Here is an 18,182-nt window from a genome sequence, read left to right on the forward strand (position 1 = left end):
CTGGTCTCTTGTTACGTGTAAGAAGTATGTACTAAAGCTTATTTATCACCAATTGGTTGCTCAAAGTCGAGATATACATACCTATATTATATTAATACGTTACAGAAGATTACGCGTTAGTTAGCTTATGAGAATTTATAGTGTGTCACAGATCACAAAAGCAGAATGACTACTTTTTCATAAACGATATATGTATATGAATTGAAAGTTTAACTATTACGTCACATACTTCTCTCGATAAAGGTCGTCGAGTGCATATTGTTAAAGAATATTAGCCATTTGAATTCAATAGTTTCGAAGATACATATACATAACTGTGTGCGTATATATATAATATACGTATAACAGCCAAAGTTCAGCTCTCAAGTGTACGCAAAACTTTTATGTTCATTTTACGCTATACCAGTATGTTTCATGAATTTGTTTGCTAACAGTATCGAAACAAATAACAAGCAGAGGACGAGCTATTCATGAATTGTTTTGCCAGCGTGTACGCTCCCAATATTTTCTATTTGAGAAAACATACTTGTTGCTATTGCAACTACAAATATCTTTACAGTCGACGCTTTTGCCGCGAATCATTGGCTAACATGTAAAATCGAGAAAAAACATAGTTTATTGTGATGGAAATGTGGAAAACCGCAAAACCGATATAGAAGGGAAAATAAAGGAAAGGAAGGTAGGGATAAGTAGAAGCTTGGGGCCAAGTTTAATTCACTGAAACCGAGCTGCTTGTATTATCGCAAAACAAAATTGCCAGTACGTCATTTCCGTACTCTCGTCCTCGCGAAAATGGTTTTGCTCGTTAAGAAAAAACGAAGAGACAGGGAAGAGAGGAAAAAGCAAACGGAGAGCGCTTTTAAAAAGCTGGCGAACCGTGTGTTACCACAACTCGTTTTTGAGATCTTTGCCAGGGACGCGTTAAAACACGCTGCAAATATATTTCTGGCTTTTCTGGGGTTTAACTGAAATATGACAAATAACGTTGTAAAACATATGTACTTATGACTTACAGAGTAATTGAGTGTACAAAATATAATAGCCAGCGATTTAGGGCTTTAAAAGATCAAAAGAAAAGAAAAGAAAAGAAGAAAGATAATATGTTGCGGCAGTTTAAGTCGATCTAAGAAAATAGATAACGGGAGGGGGGGGGAGGGCAAAGCTAGTTAATCTGGAAAGAATCCAAGCGTCAATTTCAAGCATTTACAGAGAATCAAGCGGGCTGGTTAAGGTCGTGAGTTGAGCAATTATCCCGCGTTAGGTTCAATCAGGTTAGTCCCACGCGAAATTGATCCAACCATGCGAAAACGAGTGTATTCTGATTTCTGTCGCAGATACTTCTGGCTAGTGCAGTACCTACACGGTGGTTGTTGAAATAGCCGCTTCTCATCTATTTTCCGCAGCGCGGACATCATCCTTTGATCCCTTACGACTAACGAAGTTTTCAAAGATGTACGGCAGTTTGAGATTCTACTTGAAAATGATCATGATTGCGGTCTGTGTACCGCCTGCCCTTCTTTTTGTTCTTCCGTTAAAGACTGGTAAGTTGATACTGATTAATTATGCGATCGAAATCCTATATAATGGCTACAAAAAATATTTGCATCATTATTCCTGTAGTTACACGAAAGTACTAAATTATAGAAAACTTGATATACACGGATTTAATTAATTGATAAATTAGTCGATATATAGGCATTATTATTTATTATATTATATATTATAGCCATTATATATTAGTAATGTATATATACACTTTTGAATTTTAGCCTTCTATTATTCTTATATCGTTTAAACGTCATTTCAAGCTACAAGCGACTTTAACTCAAATAGCTCGATTTCAAGTTCTAACGTATACTGTAAAGCACACTTGCGAAGTGAAACAGTAAACACGATATGAAAACTCTCTCCCCAGTAAGAAATCGAATATCCAATTTCAATCGTGCTTCATCGATAAAGCATCAATGCTACGTAGAAGCATCGTGGCAGCCGCAATGCGGATCCGTTGATCAAAAATTTCCTGGCACGATCGTTTTCGTAACGCTATTAGCCGTTTCAGTATCAGGGATGTTTTAAAAATCCGTATCGGATTGTACCATGAAGCGCAATAGCGCTTCGTTTATTTATTTACGAGAAGTGCCGATCAACTCGATTGCACTGCTCTTTTTTTTTGTCGAAACATACCTTTCAACGCGTTCACGCTTCACTTCATCAGCTATATCAGAAACGTTACACTAAAGAGTTACTCAACGTTACTCAAAAGGTTGCCAAATATTCGTGCTTTACCTTTTGTTTGTGTGACGTTCTGTAATTGGTTTTCCAATTCAAGAGGTAATTTATACATTAGTTTTTTCTTTATTTGGATTACGATTATTTGAAAGAAAAGTAATTACGAGAGGAAACTCTGATAGACTAGCGACAAGCTACGTTCGGAACCGAGCGCGCTGTGAATTGACAATCGTAACCAAACATCGCGACACAGTTCACCACACTATGCGTACAGCATGATCACGCTGAGTGGCGTTGAAACGGTTAACGTAACTGCGCGTACGACCGTCGAATGGCAAAGATATTCAAGCTGAGAATCGTTTTCAGATGCTATAAACAACCGCTGTGCTGACTTTCAAGGAGAAACCATTCGACATGATCTTACGTTTGAGCCGGGGCCTTCGGTTTGCAGTTTCTGCGTCTGCTACAATTCGAGGCTGAAGTGGTGCATATCGATCGTATGCAAACCGCCCGTAGTGAGTATATGCTCATTACTTAAACACTTAACACAACCAGAGAAAAACTAAAGCACACCGTTAATGCGAATAGGGTACACAGCGATTCATCTAACTTGCCTTGAATTACTTTTACAAAGAGAAACATGAACAGGAATAATTCTTTGTTACGAGTCGTTTAATTTATTCGTTCGTTAGAACGATTGGTCTGACAAATTCAAAGTCTTGTTCCGTATAAATATTTTTAAACAAGCACGTCATAAGCTTTGTATATTTTTTTTATCGCAACGAAACTGTTCAGAGAAATGTTGAAATTATTAATTACAAAAGAAGACATTTACGTTGTAAAAATGTTAGCGAAAACATTTGTGAAAAAGTTACTTTGTTATAAATTCTACAAAAGGAAATATTGAAAATCACGCCCCATTTATTCAGTTGCACGTATGAAAAGTATTTTGCATTCGCGCAAAAAAATCCCTTAAGGATACATATTTTATAATAATTGGAGTGTCAAAGTTATTACGCGGATTGGCGTACCTTAACCACGTGCCTTTTAATGAAACTAGGTTATTCATTTGTTATTCGTTCCTAACTTTCAACTTTATGATTTTTGCGGAATAAAATTTTATATTCCGGTTCAGTGTAATTTAACAAATAACAAATTACAGCTGTACAGCAGTGTAATTTAACAAAGAACAAATAATCATTTGTACTTTATTAAAATGTTCTTTTAGCGTCTCGTTTTAATATTTCTCTAATAATATTTTGTTAACCGTTATATTTAAATGAAGGTTTTCAAAGCAGAGACGTACTTTAACGTAGGAAATGGACGTACATTTATAATGAGAATTCAGAAGCAAAAATATTTCATACAAAAATAAATATTCCCCATGTGTAAATAGCTACGTTATGACTTTTATATGTATCTAACGTTTTTCCATGCAAGGTAACGTATATTTGCTTCTTCGCTTCTTCGCTTCTGAGTAGTAAAACCTGGCATTCATGCGGCTGATAGGTAGTTACGCGCTGACAACGAAAAACATAAAATGAATAAAAAACATGAGCCATCCTATAAAAAAAATAAAGCTGCTTTTATCTTTCATTACATATTCGTCAGAATATTGTTAATAAATATTTAAGTTCAGATTTCAGCTTAAATAAATGCATAGGATTGGACATTTATTTATATATGTATCTGCGAACGCTTTTTGACATAAAATTTTTATAACGACTAAAATCACATATTCCGATATTAAATTAATTTGATGAGAATAAAAACTGAATTTTTTAAACGAGATTTTGTATGAAGTTACATTTATTGGGAAAAATTCATTCTTTTATAATATGATAAAACGAGACTCATAGTCTGTATAAATCATTTCATGGAATATTATGTGTATGTACATGTGTTCTACGCTTTTATTATGATAAAAATGCTAAATGAACATAACGATCAAATGCATCGACAAATGCATTGAACATATCGATTGTTATTTTGAAAAATTGATTATCTTTTATTTGTTTCGAACTACAAATTGATCGAGACATTCGTGTTTGCTAAATTGCGAATTTAACGCAATGAAGTCGTCTGAATCCCTTGCGAGCATGTAAATATAGCGTCGAATTAACAGGTCAATTACTTGAGGTTGGAACTGAAAGAAAGAGAAAGATGGAGGAGGTCTTGCCTTTGAATGCTGGACACTTCTAAAGCCCACAGTTCGCTGAAATTGCCAGAGAATTCAATTAAATGGCAAATTAAACCATTGAACTGAATCTGTTTCCAATCGTGAGCTTGGAGGTTCTACCCTTTGAATTTTTAAACCAGTCAACCTTCTTTTGTACGTATGGTAACGAATATAATTCATAAACTAATGAAGTGTGTAATTCAATTGAAAGCTCTTTTCACTGAATTCAGTTTAGATTAAGAAAAATGATATAATAACGAAATTATCAATTTACAATTTATAGAGCGTATACTTTATTCGAAAGTGAAGTTTATTACTGCAAATATTAGTTGGCTATTTATAGCCTGTTTGAAAAGGTGATTTAATTTCGATTGATTTTCGATAAGTTTTTGTTGGTTTACTCAGGTTAATTAATCTCCAATAAAATAGAAATACCAATCCGGTAGTATAATTGCTTTCTTGCTTATTACTTTTTTACTAATTAGCGATGCACGATTCCAGACCAGTAAATATTTTTCCATCGGGAGAAGTCAGGTCGAGAGATGCAAGATTTATACGCTCGTTCTGTCAGTTATCCCAGTGTCTGTTACGCGATAGAAAATGAACGAACTGAATAATAAATGCATTATCGGCATGAAGATTGCTTGATGTAGGCCACCGCTTTTTTTCTATCCTTCCGATACCATTTTTCTTTACTTTTTTTTTTTTTTTTTGCGAAACACTTTGCTAGTCGTGAGAAGCAGCAATTCCCTTCTGCGAATCAATTACGGTTCACGAGAAATTGTATTATAGCCTGGAACGTATTCAAATTATCTTCAATTATTCTCGGCTGTTTCCATTTCCATTCGTCTCTTGCGTAAGTACTCGTTTGATGTACGTACATCGTGAGACAATAATCGTTAACACCTTTAATGTCTTCAGTATTATAGAATAAGACGCGAAAATACGTTGAAACCTGACTTTTAGATTCGCGAGACTCTATAAGGCTTCGAAAGTCTCTTGTTTCAGGCCGAATAAAAAATTGTAGATGAAGAATTACATTGCGAGGTCTGTTAAGGAAAATTTTAAATCGTATCGTTGTAATAGGATTATTTCAGCGAGGGAAATTACGTGTTGCGTGCGAAGCCACGAGCTTTCTTTCAGGCTAATATATATAATTGTCCTATCGAACTTTCCATCTAAACCATTGCGCTCACACGTGGATTTTGCATTTCAATTTTCTTACTTACAGTCCAGTCCAGTGAGACCAAGTTAAATTTTTCAGCCCTCCGAGGTAGAATATGTTTTATAGAGAGACGTACAACGCCATGAAAGGGAGACAGATCAATAAATTGGGTTATCTTTAAATTACTGACAATCATTTCATCGACGCGGTTTCACCGACACCGAGTCCCCCGGCAACGTCTGTCAAAGCTTATTTACCGATACACTGAACCACAATCATTTTACCGACCTCTTCCTTTGCTGACAGTTATTATACTCGCTGTCATATGTTATCGTTGATTATACATCTTTATTTACAAATTCGTTCCTGTGTATAACGAAACAAAGGAAGAAACGAAAATGATACGTTTCATGACGCATTGTTAAATTATTAATTAACGAGAGTTACATATCTACATGAATGCTTTGAAATGTCAGTTATAATTCATGAAAATGGATACAAGCCATTTTACTATACATAAATATAGGAATATAAGATGCTAAGTAATCTTCCTAAGTAATCTCCTCCAGCTTTTTCTAGTTTGATCAATAATTATTAGTACATGTTAGGAAAATAAATAGAATTTTTGTTCTCAAGCGAGGTATAATTTAAATTTTGTATGTACACAAAAATGTTAAATTAATAATGATTATAATAATCAATAAACTATGATTACAGAGGATGGGTTTTTTGATAAAATGACATTCTGACAAATATATATAGATCGATATATATATAGATATAGATAGACAAATATATAGACTCTTACAACAGTAGTTATTGTATCAATTCCGTTCTTCAGAAGCTTCATTTGTGAAAAGACAATTCGCCAGAATATGGATTCACTGTAGTTATAGCTATAGGATTTCAATCTAGTTGACAGACTTGCTTTACGTAGAGAATATCTGTCTCTTGTTCTACCTTATCGCGATTCTCTCCTCATCTTATACGCTTTGTCGAGCAAAGTAATATTGGCATATATCTCGGCTCTGGTTACAATCATTAGTTTCCGCCTAAACGGTTAGAATCACATAGCTCGCGCTCTACTCTCGTTTATTCACCATTCAGGCCATATGGTCGCATGCGACGAGTTTTATGTTAATTCCGACCGATTACAATACCTTTCTTTCGTTTACAAGGAACGACGAGACTGGCAGTTGCGTGATTTCCAATGCAAAAGCCGCGATATCTGCACGATAACCTAACCTCAACCGATTTTGTTGTACTATTCTTATGTGGACTTCGTTTGTACCACTTTCGTAACAAAAATAGAATACGTAGAACACAGCATTCCGTTATGCGATATTGTCGATTCCTAACATCCGAAAAATCAGAGATAATTTTTTCCCTACAGTTGTACATTTGTGTGAAAAATTACGAACGTAAAGTTGTTTGGTGCATGCACAGTCCTCCCCTACCCTGCATTTGCGTGGACATGCTAGAAAGATTCACTTTTCCACGGTGAAACTGTATGTATTATAATTTCATTTTTACAAAGGTCGAACATCCTACTATGCATAAATTTAATATTAATATAAGCAGGTTTCCTGTTAAGTATTACATCTGACGTATAAGCACACGTGTGTACGAGCCTTGGTTTTAAATGTCTTATAGTAGACACCGAAAAGATTATTCAGTTGGATATCTGACTCAACATCAATATTTTACTAGGAGATAACATGTTAAGAACACGTTGGTGGATGGCATGGGAGATGATGAATGAAGACATACTTCTGTGAGATACATAAAATAGTAGTCAGAACGTATTTTTGCGCTTGGGGACAGCAACAGCTGGTGATACTGTCATACACCTCCATTTATAAACTTTCGAAAATCGATGTGACCTTCAAACTTTAGTGTATTCTGTTTCACAGCACAAAATGTTTCCGAAACGTACGTTTATTGTTACAATGAACTTGACTAATGGCTCTGAAATACTATCCTTGAAAAAACAATGGGGGAATTGGAGCAAAAAAAAGAAGGAAATAAACAAAGACCTTGTTGGTTCGTAAAAATAAAATATGCTACAGGAAAAACTTTTTCCAACTGATTGAGATGCGACAAGCTTTAAAAGCTATGACGCGAATCGAGCGTTTGTCTACAAAAGCGCATTTTCGGTGGATATATAGATATACATGTATATGTGACGAAATATACTAAAGCAATATTGACCCTTTGTCGCTGAAAGTATCAAACTACAAAACTTCCTTTCAAATTTTCAGAATAAGGAAATCAGGATCATGATAAATAATTGGAACATAATTAAAAATAATATATCTTCTCTATAAGATAATGAATACATTGGTTCATTTAATTTTTATGGATATTCAAACGCTTCTGTGAAATAAAACGTCAAGATTATAGAGTATAAAATTCATAGCTATGAAATAACTAAAACTCTGATGTATTATTAAAAATATACGTTAGGTTCTATGTAGTGATACATACAAAGATTACATGTACAAACCCATAATTAACACAATGCTACCGCAACCATTCTGCAATCTACCTTGCCCAAAACACTCTTCCAGTCACCTCCAAACTCTTCAATTCTCTCCACCTAACCACCCACAAACCATTCACAAACATGCAATTCTCGACAGAAGAAGAACTTGTCGTCAGTTGTCCTTAACATCTCGTTCATTCATTTGGTCCCTATCCCCCTATTTCCTCCCACTGCGATGATCGCACTACATTTTTCCACGTCTCTATTCTAGTCTCTGGATGACCTGAATTCTCGAGCAGTCGAGTGACGATTGATCTGTACAATTGATCGATTTCTGTTTACTACAGCCATGCAGGAAATTTCGTCTTGGAAAGCGATGTTGTGATTTCGAATGCTTGGACCATGTAAAAAACATTACCGGAACCGGTGAAATTTATGTCCTTGAGGATGAGAAATCCTCCAGCTCCTCGACTCACCAACAAACGTGATGAGCTCAATGGTGCTGTTGCGGCTATTTTAATTTTTCAACAAGGATCCAGATGGCGCCGTGGACGAAATTCAATCATTATAAACGTCAACGATCAACATCAGCCATCAGGTAATTTCATATTAGTGACTTATTTCTTCTGTGTTATTTCTTCTAATTTTATTGTTAGTTCTTCCATTTGTATTCCAAAAGATTGAACTCTTTTTACGTGCGTGTGTGATTTTCTTTTTTTTGTAACTCGTCGAGTTGCAATTCTAATTTTTGCACTTCCTCCTTCATGTCCTCTATGTGCTTCTCGAACTCTTGTGTCGTCCTGTCTTTGTCGGAACATTCTACTTGAAGATCAGCGAGTTGATGCTCGGGATCGTAATTCAATTTTTGGTCATTTTATTGCTGTCATTTTATCAACTTCTTTCTTCTTCTTTCTTTTTTTTTTTTGAACTTAAAATCTTGATTTAAGGTTTGTGTTTCACTATATGATTTATTATTATTAACTAGTTCAACATTATTTTCAGTAGATTTTTTTTCGCGTGATTTTTATACTTATTTAAATAGTTTAACATGAGCAAATGCATCGTACGTCAGATATACCATTTTTAATAAATTGTCGCCTTTACAACTCGAGTTACCTCTGAACGGGTCGCATGATTGATCAGTAAGCCATGAGTAATTATGCAAATTCAGTATTTTTTTCATCTATCTATCTGAATATTATAACAAAGACTTTACATTGAATATTTTATTAAAATTGTAAGTTTTTCATAAACGCTTCAAAATCCACAGTCTATTGATCAACTCCTCTATCCTTTCTCTTTCTCCTCACTAAAATAGATAAATTCCTAATGTAGTTTGTGGATAATATATTTTTTTTTTTTTTTCTAAAGCAAATCACATTTATCATCTGATATATTTTTTGAAATAATTTCTGTCTGTACATTTTCTTCTTTTCCCTTACTCCTCTTTCTCTTTCTAATGAATTCTTTTTATTCCGTAAAATAGTTTTTGTATATTCAATTTTGTTAAGTGCAATCCTTATTTCTGATAACTTACTTTTATTAGATAATTCTTGTGAATCTTCTACTACATCTTCCATATCATTTTGAGTGCGGCTTCTACCTTCAGTAAATTTAATATCTTGAACCGTATCATTAATTTCAATAGCTCTTTCGGTATCAAGTAAATCGCACTTATTATTTAATATACCTTTTGAATTGACTTCTGTCTCTGTAGTTTCTTCTTTTGTATCTTCTTCGAGTTTTCTTCGTTCTTCTAATCCACCCTTCTCATTTTCTAGGATCTTCCTTGTTGTTACGCCGCCTAAAACATCTGCACGCCAGCCCGCGCCAGCTCGCGCCACCGGACAACAACCAGCCTGCGTAACGTCACTTCGACCCTCAATAAACCTAAGGACCCACCATATCGGAATATATTAAAGGTGTAATTTTGTCCGATTAATTATAATTTATTAATAATGGATTGAAAATACAGATATTAGTTAGACAGAGAAACGATGTTTGATTAACAGGAAAACTAAATGCAACGCTCGTATTTACATCAAATAACTTGACAACTATTTGGTAACTCTCTCTCTCTCTCACTAGCAACTCTAACACTCGACAACACTCGCAACTCAATTCTAACGACTCTATGCTTCGACGTCTCGATCAACTCTGAACCTCGCCAATGCATTCCTGCTCGGTCCTGCACACACACACACACACACACACTTTTCGGCTCACATACTCTGGCCTCTCGATTGCCACTCCTTGAAATATGAAACCGTACTTCTGTTTTGACGCTGCTTATCTTTTCTCGCGTCGCTGTTACTAGGCGCTCTTGGATGTAAACAAACCACAAAAAGACGGCGTACACGGTGTTTTCTAATTTCAGCTGATCTCCAATCAAAGTTATTCTACGATATTACATTATCGTATAATAATAAGCTTTTAATCGTTTAATAATAACTCGTCAAGTAGAAATTCCACACGAAGCATTGTGAAGAATAATACTTGAAGAAGATCTATGTTCTTACGAGATTGGCTGTGTACAAGAACTTTGTTGGATAGATTGTATCGTTTGACGAAAATTTTATTGTTGAAAGTTAAGAAAGTTGGAAAGAAAACCCACGCTGTCTCGAAGATGTCTTGTTTTTCAGATGCTGTAAATTGACAAATAACTAGATATTAGTATTGACATTATTTGATGTCATATCTGACCTTAATGTATAAATAAAATCAATCTAGGAATTAATGAAATTTCAAACATTTTTTCTAAGAAAACAGAAGTTTTGTTCCTCCTAATGAGTATCACATGATGCAATAGAAAAATAATTTGACATTGAAAATCGTGTCAAGATGAATTTCGAAGCTATTGTTAAGGAAATTCGAGGATTTGGGGATACAAATTATTTGCTATATTTCCATATAATAGTTATACACCTATATTCCTCTCTAAGGACGTCTTGCACGCACGCTGGTTGCCAACCGACTAGCCTAGATTCTTCTAACATCTGGCAACAGTCTTTTGTCTCCACTGAGTCCTTGACGCCCTCTAACCCTTACACACACACTCTCATGTACAGTGTAAATGTATCACTTCCCTAACAGCTATAAAATCGTCTTAAAAAAACGCTGTGATAAAAAATTTTTTGACACCTTGTACAAAGGTGTATATCAACGTAACTGTACCTGTATGTCTATATTCGAGATTATTTATCTATTCAAGATAGCAAAGTAAAAATACTATATAGAGGATTTAATTAATGTGTGGATCAACGTATGTATCACTATATGTAACAATAATATTGACTGTATATGTACGTGTGTAATAAAGGATTTCCGGTTTACAATGTTTACGATACTGATATAAAAATACCATATAGAGGATTTAATTAACGTGTATATCTACGTATATATCATTATATGTAACAGTAACATTATGTGCATATGCGTATAATATTGGTTAAATGTTAAATGTTAATATTGGTTAAATGCGTTAAAGTGAAATGTTATTTACCTATTCAAGATAGCAAAGTAGACATACCATATAGAGGATTTACTACTGTTAACACTCGGTATTCTCGTATTCAAAGTATTTAACCAAATAATTTGGGAATCCAGCGGACGAGCTTGTATTTAATATGATTATATTTAATATAACAACTTTACTCAATATACGCGTAGGATTTTAAATGTCATGAGGGTTGCAGCGGACTCAATTTTAATGTACCTCGATATCTTAGCTTCTTATAATATCCTAATAAAATGTCATTTATCGATTACAATTGTCCTGTCGTATTTTATAGTGTTTGCTTTATAAATGTGAACTTTATTCAAAAAGAGTTCATCGATGATTATCCATTACTGGTTGTTAATAAACCTGAATTATGCACAAAGGAATTGCCGTTAATAACTTAAGATTCTCTGCCCGTCGTACAGGGTACACATAGTAATTATTCTCGACGATCGTAACGTTTAAGTCCAATTCGAGCTTATAGTCCCATGCGAGTTAAACAACGACAATAGTTTGAATTTCTATTTGTTCGTTTGTCGTCTGTTTATACCCGGAGCACCTGCTGTAAACCAATACAAAATTTATTAGATCTATAAATAACACATATAAAACTTATTAATTTATAATTAATATAAAATAGGAGAGCACGAAACTTCCTATTTTATGGATATGTTAAATCTTTGTAAAAAATACCATATCATTAGTATCATTTTAATCGTTCTAAAGGATTTAGCCGCATAAAGCTGTGACCCTTGGAAGAATCGATGTTCACGCGTGACAAATTGAAATTGTGCGAAGGTTCCGGTACGAACATCACAAGCCGAACATCGATACCAGGGGCACAGGCACATGTTCTGGGTTCATTATATATTTATAAAAGGCTGACGATTCAGTAGATGGTCCGGGTAAATTTAAATTGTAAATGAACGCATTGCTGGTTTCAAGTAAAAGCCTGGATAAGAGCGGATATGGTATGAGAGTCTGTCGTGGAAAGGGGAACAGGCCGCTTTTATTTGTAAAGTTTGAATCTCCTCGATATTGAAGATGTTGAAGCTGCAAGTATGTATTTCATTTTAATCCATTCGAGACCGAGATTTAATTGTAAGACGATACCTAGGTGTCGGTACGATCTGAATGTTTAGTTGGAATGATTCTGTGTTTTACTCTCTCCAGGGTATCCTTTTCATACTTTGATTTTAAATCGATGACAATCTTAAATAGTATGCCTCATATTTTTAAAATATAAAATTATATACTATGTTATTCTATAATGTATTATGTACAGTTATATATATATATATATATATATATATATATATATATATAATAATTCTATATTGAAAAAAATATGAAATTAACATGATATATACATTACTACAGAAGTTATATATAAAATATGTATATTATACCCTTGCCTACTGACTGATATGAATTTCTTTCGGTCTCGAATGCGTTAAAAGAGAGCGCAAAGAAGTCGAAATTACTTATTGTAATTAGTAAAACGACCTGAGAGGCAGACAGATACAAGAAAGAAGGAATATTATATTAGCGGCATTATCATGTTTTTGCTCTCTTTAATTCTTTCATCGAGACAGACAATCTACAGGTATTAATCGACCAATTTCTCCAAGCTGATAACTTCGAATTGATGTTTATATATAAGAAGTGTTATGTGTTAATCTGTCTAAATGTTTAAAAGGTGTTATAAATTAAATGTTGTTAAACGATACTCGTTTCGTCTCTTCATGATACTTACTGGCAATACCGAGTACAAATATGATGTTCTTTGAAAATAAAAAATGGATTTGAAAACGTTAATGCACGTAAATTAAATTTGGTTTGGACATATATGACACAATTTGTATGGACAATGAAGAGTACGAATCTACGAATTTCGAGGTAAAAGTATTGATATATGTATCGATATTTCTGGTCGTTACAATATCTCTAATCAATACAAAGTTCTAACTGAATGTTAGAATGTTAAACGTTAAAACGTTTAAAACGTTAAAATGTGTATCGAATCGTTGTAATTCCAAAGATGTCAATTGATGTAATGTAATAATAAAGTATAAAGTATAATAAAGTATAAAGTATAATTTCGTCTGTGGTATAATCTTTCTATTCCATTTTGTTACGTCGCACCGCGAGCAATATGGCAACGAGATGTCACCGGATACTCGCAGCGTATCCTCCATAGTTTCAAGTACCTTCCATAAATCTCATAGATTTCCTAGAAAAGGTCCTTCAAACCAAACAAACGTCTGTTTCTGAAGAATTTCTAAAGACTATTGTCTACCCCGACTGGACAAGGGAAAGTTAGTTTTTCTCACGTATGCTGCAACTTTCCTCCCACTAACCACTTTCTCTCGAGGGCGGTTAAGACCCTTCGTTAACCAATTAACAACGAAGCCACTTCCTTCACTCTCCTAACTAAAATCGTCACCACCAAATCCGATGGTCCCGTGCGCTAGACACACCCATCCTTAGCTTTCCTCCGAGACAGCATCGTCTCCCAAGACAGTTCTGATTTCACATCCTTCGAACGGTCAATATCCTTCCACCGGGTAGGACACACCCACAGATCAGTCACTCATTCATCTCGTACATATTCTCAACGCGAGAATTGATTGTAGTTTCAACAAATAAATAAAAAAAAAAAATCTCGTACATACGCACCAGCGTAACTGCCTTCGTTATAAGTTGTTGGAATAAACGGTGAAATATAACTTACTATACTGTGTCATATTCATTTAACCACCTCTTATCTTAACCGAAACAGGGGAACGACTACTTCGCGTCGTCGATTCACCGAATCGTAGCGAGAATTTACGCCTCTCGCTACTGCGACTGCGTCTCTCCGCGAACGGTCGTAACACATTGATCGACAGAAGTACTAAACTCTAATAACATAAATTTATATATTTTCTATTTCCCCGCCACCAGTTTTATAGATTTTTCTATCTTCTGTACTACTTTTATCCCTTTTATTTTTTCTTACATGAGATTATTGTAAATTTAATATCATTTGTTCGCACTATTTGTTATTTATCTTTCCTTGAATTTGAAATTTCGCGCTTCAATGTTGTGTGTTGTTCGACGTTTTATCGAACGATGTTTATCGAACTAGTTTATGAATACATACATAATCATTAAAGAATCTATAAACCGTACTAGTTTGTTTTTACTAAGTTTTGTTACAGAAAACATGTTCTCATAAGTTTTCAACTTTAATTTATGGAAATTTATTAACCTTAAACTATAAAATCATTCAATGAGTCTTTCCGGATGTTTTTATGTAGTCATAATTTCACATATCAGCACAGCTCCACCAATAGGATAAGAGTTACATGGAAGCAACAGAGGGGAAGAAGAACATATAGAGATCTAAAGGTTATTTTTGTCTCATTCAAGTTTCTGTTAACCGGCTTGGAAATTTCCTGTGCTTGTTTCGACTTTGAAGTCTTAAAAAAAAAATTGTAAGTAAATAGTATATATATAGTATATATATCATGAGTCAAAGTTTCTCTTTATAAATAATAAACCGTTTAAAAACTATATTTTGTATGTTTTTTCCTTATTCATAATTAAATAATAAATATGAAATACTTCTAAAGAAAGCCGACATCCTTCAATTAACCGAACAGCAGATGATTTAAAAATTAGTAGTTGAAAGAAATAAATGTTATTACATGTTCATAATTGATCGATAAATTTAAGTATACAATTAGAAAATGTTTCTTCTTTATTGATAACTAAATAATACAGATAAGATACAAGATACTTGTAGGAAAAGTCGGCGCGTCGTTCAATTAACGGAACAGCAGAGGATTTGAAAATTAGTAGTTGAAAGAAATAAATGTTATCATATGTTCATAATTGATCGATAAATTTAAGTATGCAATTAGAAAATGTTTCTTAAGTTTGGAAGAATATATAATCATGCTGAATGTTTTGTAGTTACGAAAGTTGTCTACAAACATACATTGTACATACGACTAGTAATGGTACTAAATTACTGTTAGAGGGTCTTGGGTGTATAGAACCATATGGTTAAATTAATACTAGAGATAACGAATAGCGCGAATGTAATTAATATTTTGAAATGCGTTGTTTGCATTAATTGATAGTTTTCTTATAAACTTTTTTATAAACAATTTCATTGCTATAGAAAAAAGATAAATGCCGGTAATATGTCTATCCTACTTAAATAGAAAGTGCAATATTTTGTTATAATATTTGGCGCAAGTTTATACATTATTACATCCAAAAATAATATTCTTTTTATATCTAAGCTATATTAAAATATAAAGATACAAATAGCTATGCGAGTAGTTAGTAGTTGATGCTTTTTACTTAAATTGTCTTATACTTCATAATTTGTAATAATATAATTCTTGTCATCAATGATTCTTTGTTTTTACTTTGTATATATTATACTTCCAGGAAGATGCCGCTCTATAAATTCACTTACTTCCCAGTTACGGCATTGGCAGAACCAATCCGTTCTTCTTCAGCTATGCTAGTATTCCATTTGAAGATGAACGTATCAAAAAGGACGTCTGGCCAGAAATAAAGCCCTGTAAGCTTAAAATTTAAAGAAATTCTGTTTCTTAAATCTCATCTTTCCTAATTTAACTAAAGTAGCTAAATAAAGTAGAACACAATTATGCAGAGTATAACAGAGATTATTGTTTACTCTCCATTGCTCTATAAGATATGTGGGAGAACAATAGGTATTGTTAAGGAGACAATGCCCTTTGTTTGCTGATAAATTATCAATAAATTAAATTATATCTTTCCAAAACAGATAACAGGAAGCTAGATATTTAAGAAGCATCATAATCTGTTTGTTCGATAGAATCTTTGATTCTATTAGTTGTATGTTTTTAGTGACTCCTTATGGCCAGCTTCCTATGCTCGTAGCTGATAGAAGGAAGGTTGCTCGGTCTACAGCTATTTGCCGTTACTTAGCCAAACAATATGACTTAGCTGGAAAGACTGACTGGGCAAATCGTCATATTGATGCCACTGTTGATACTATTCATGATATTCGTCATAGTGAGTATCCAGTGCTGTTTTGCATAAATCTTATGAGAATCTTGATAACAGATAGCACATATCTGTTCAGGTATTTATTAGTTGAAATCCGATTTAATATTTGATTTAATCGAACGATACACGTATGTCAACAATACAAGACAAAGGATTAAAAAGGATTGTAATTCTATCTTCAGTATCATTTAAATTTCGCACAACACTGTATTCAAATTAGTATAACATTAGCGAATAGTATTTAACTGAAAACAAATTTTCAGAAATTGCCGCCTTCCACTATGAGGAGGACGAGAAGGTCAAAGCTGCAAAACGCAAGGCTGCTGAAGAGACGCTGCTGTTCATTTTAGAACGTTTGGACCAGCAAGTGAAGGAAAATGACGGCTACTTCTACGATGGTACTCTCTCTTGGGCTGATTTAACATTCGTTGCTCTGCTCGATTATTTGAACTTTATGTACAAGTCTGATCTGATCGAGAATTACGAGAATCTGAAGCTGCTGGAGAAAAAGGTCCTCCTCCTTCCCAAGATCAAAAACTGGATTGAGAGACGCCCAGTTAGCGAATTTTAAACTTCACGATTGCTTATGGTTTTATAAGCGTTTAAAGATTGCGGTCTTAGTGTGTTGAGAGAATGAAGAACGAATCGTGTTGATGGAAGTTTGTATGGAATACACTGATTGCTTTTAACATTCATTAGTTCCAGTTATTACCGATATTTTTGTCATTTAGTTAGGGTTTTCCCTTTAGATTACGTTGTGATAGAGAACTATTATTTGTGTATTCCTGTTAGAATTTAATCTTGGAATTAGGATTAATATTCTGTGGAAGACACAATGTTTATGTTGAAATAATATAATGTGATATTTATTAAACAATTATTTCGAGAGTTATAAATGTGCGTTCTGGAATGTAGACAGTTGGCTAGTTATTCACAGACTGACTGCCTTAGTGACCTGTGGCGCTTGTACAGATTTTGAACCCCCACTCTCTATAATGAGTGTGACCTGAGTAGATGCCTGTGTAACGTCACGTGCCACGGAACCTTCTAGCAGCTTCTCGATACAAAGCGCTACGCTGTCAAGGCGCGACACCGACGTGCCCAATGTTCCATCCATATCCTTATGTTTCTTCCGCCGAGTTCTCGGAAGAGCATGCACGCGCCAGCCGCCGCGGTACATCTACCGAACGTACGCTAGTGGGGATGGCGCTGGGCAACGAATGGAAGAATCTGTACGATCAAACACTCTATCCGCATGCGACTGATATCGTTGTATTCCAACAATTCCTACAGAAACATACGAACTATATAAACTGTTGACACGATGTTGTGCTTTTGTATTATAGAGATAATAATAAAACCATCAAACAATCATTAATTATGATTTTTATTATATTCATTAAGAATTGAAGATTACCTCCTTGGTGATCTTGATAATATCGTATTTTACAAATGTTGAACAAAAAAAAATGTATGATTATTTTATTCAATACGTTATGAGGGTTGCTTTAAAAAAAATACGAGTTACATATTTCTTTGAAAAAAGTATGATTTTTGTCGATACAATAAT

The 18,182-nt window shown here is 34.1% G+C and overlaps 1 protein-coding gene and 1 long non-coding RNA gene across 2 annotated transcripts; both read left to right on the forward strand.

Moving 5' to 3' along the window:
- Positions 1-1,154: 1,154 nt before the first annotated feature.
- LOC117215535 lies at positions 1,155-2,727 on the forward strand. The gene is made up of 3 exons (XR_004489136.1): positions 1,155-1,271; positions 1,335-1,541; positions 2,596-2,727. It is a non-coding gene; the product is annotated as an uncharacterized LOC117215535 (long non-coding RNA).
- Positions 2,728-16,105: 13,378 nt separating this feature from the next.
- On the forward strand, positions 16,106-17,279 carry LOC117215534 (glutathione S-transferase-like). Its single transcript, XM_033461884.1, has 3 exons — positions 16,106-16,139; positions 16,451-16,618; positions 16,876-17,279. The coding sequence occupies exons 2-3, from the start codon at positions 16,474-16,476 to the stop codon at positions 17,181-17,183; spliced, it is 453 nt and encodes a 150-aa protein (XP_033317775.1). The 5' UTR covers positions 16,106-16,139; positions 16,451-16,473; the 3' UTR covers positions 17,184-17,279.
- Positions 17,280-18,182: the final 903 nt, after the last annotated feature.

This window comes from Bombus bifarius, unplaced genomic scaffold (assembly GCF_011952205.1).
Source record: "Bombus bifarius isolate JDL3187 unplaced genomic scaffold, Bbif_JDL3187 scf7180000009705_frag, whole genome shotgun sequence".
Classification (NCBI taxonomy): domain Eukaryota; kingdom Metazoa; phylum Arthropoda; class Insecta; order Hymenoptera; family Apidae; genus Bombus; species Bombus bifarius.

Bases quoted from the DNA above. Each gene is read 5' to 3' on its own strand.
- LOC117215534 (XM_033461884.1), top strand. From the start codon at position 16,474: ATGCTCGTAGCTGATAGAAGGAAGGTTGCTCGGTCTACAGCTATTTGC. The intron at 16,619-16,875 runs GTGAGTATCCAG...ACAAATTTTCAG, and splicing joins TATTCATGATATTCGTCATA to AAATTGCCGCCTTCCACTAT.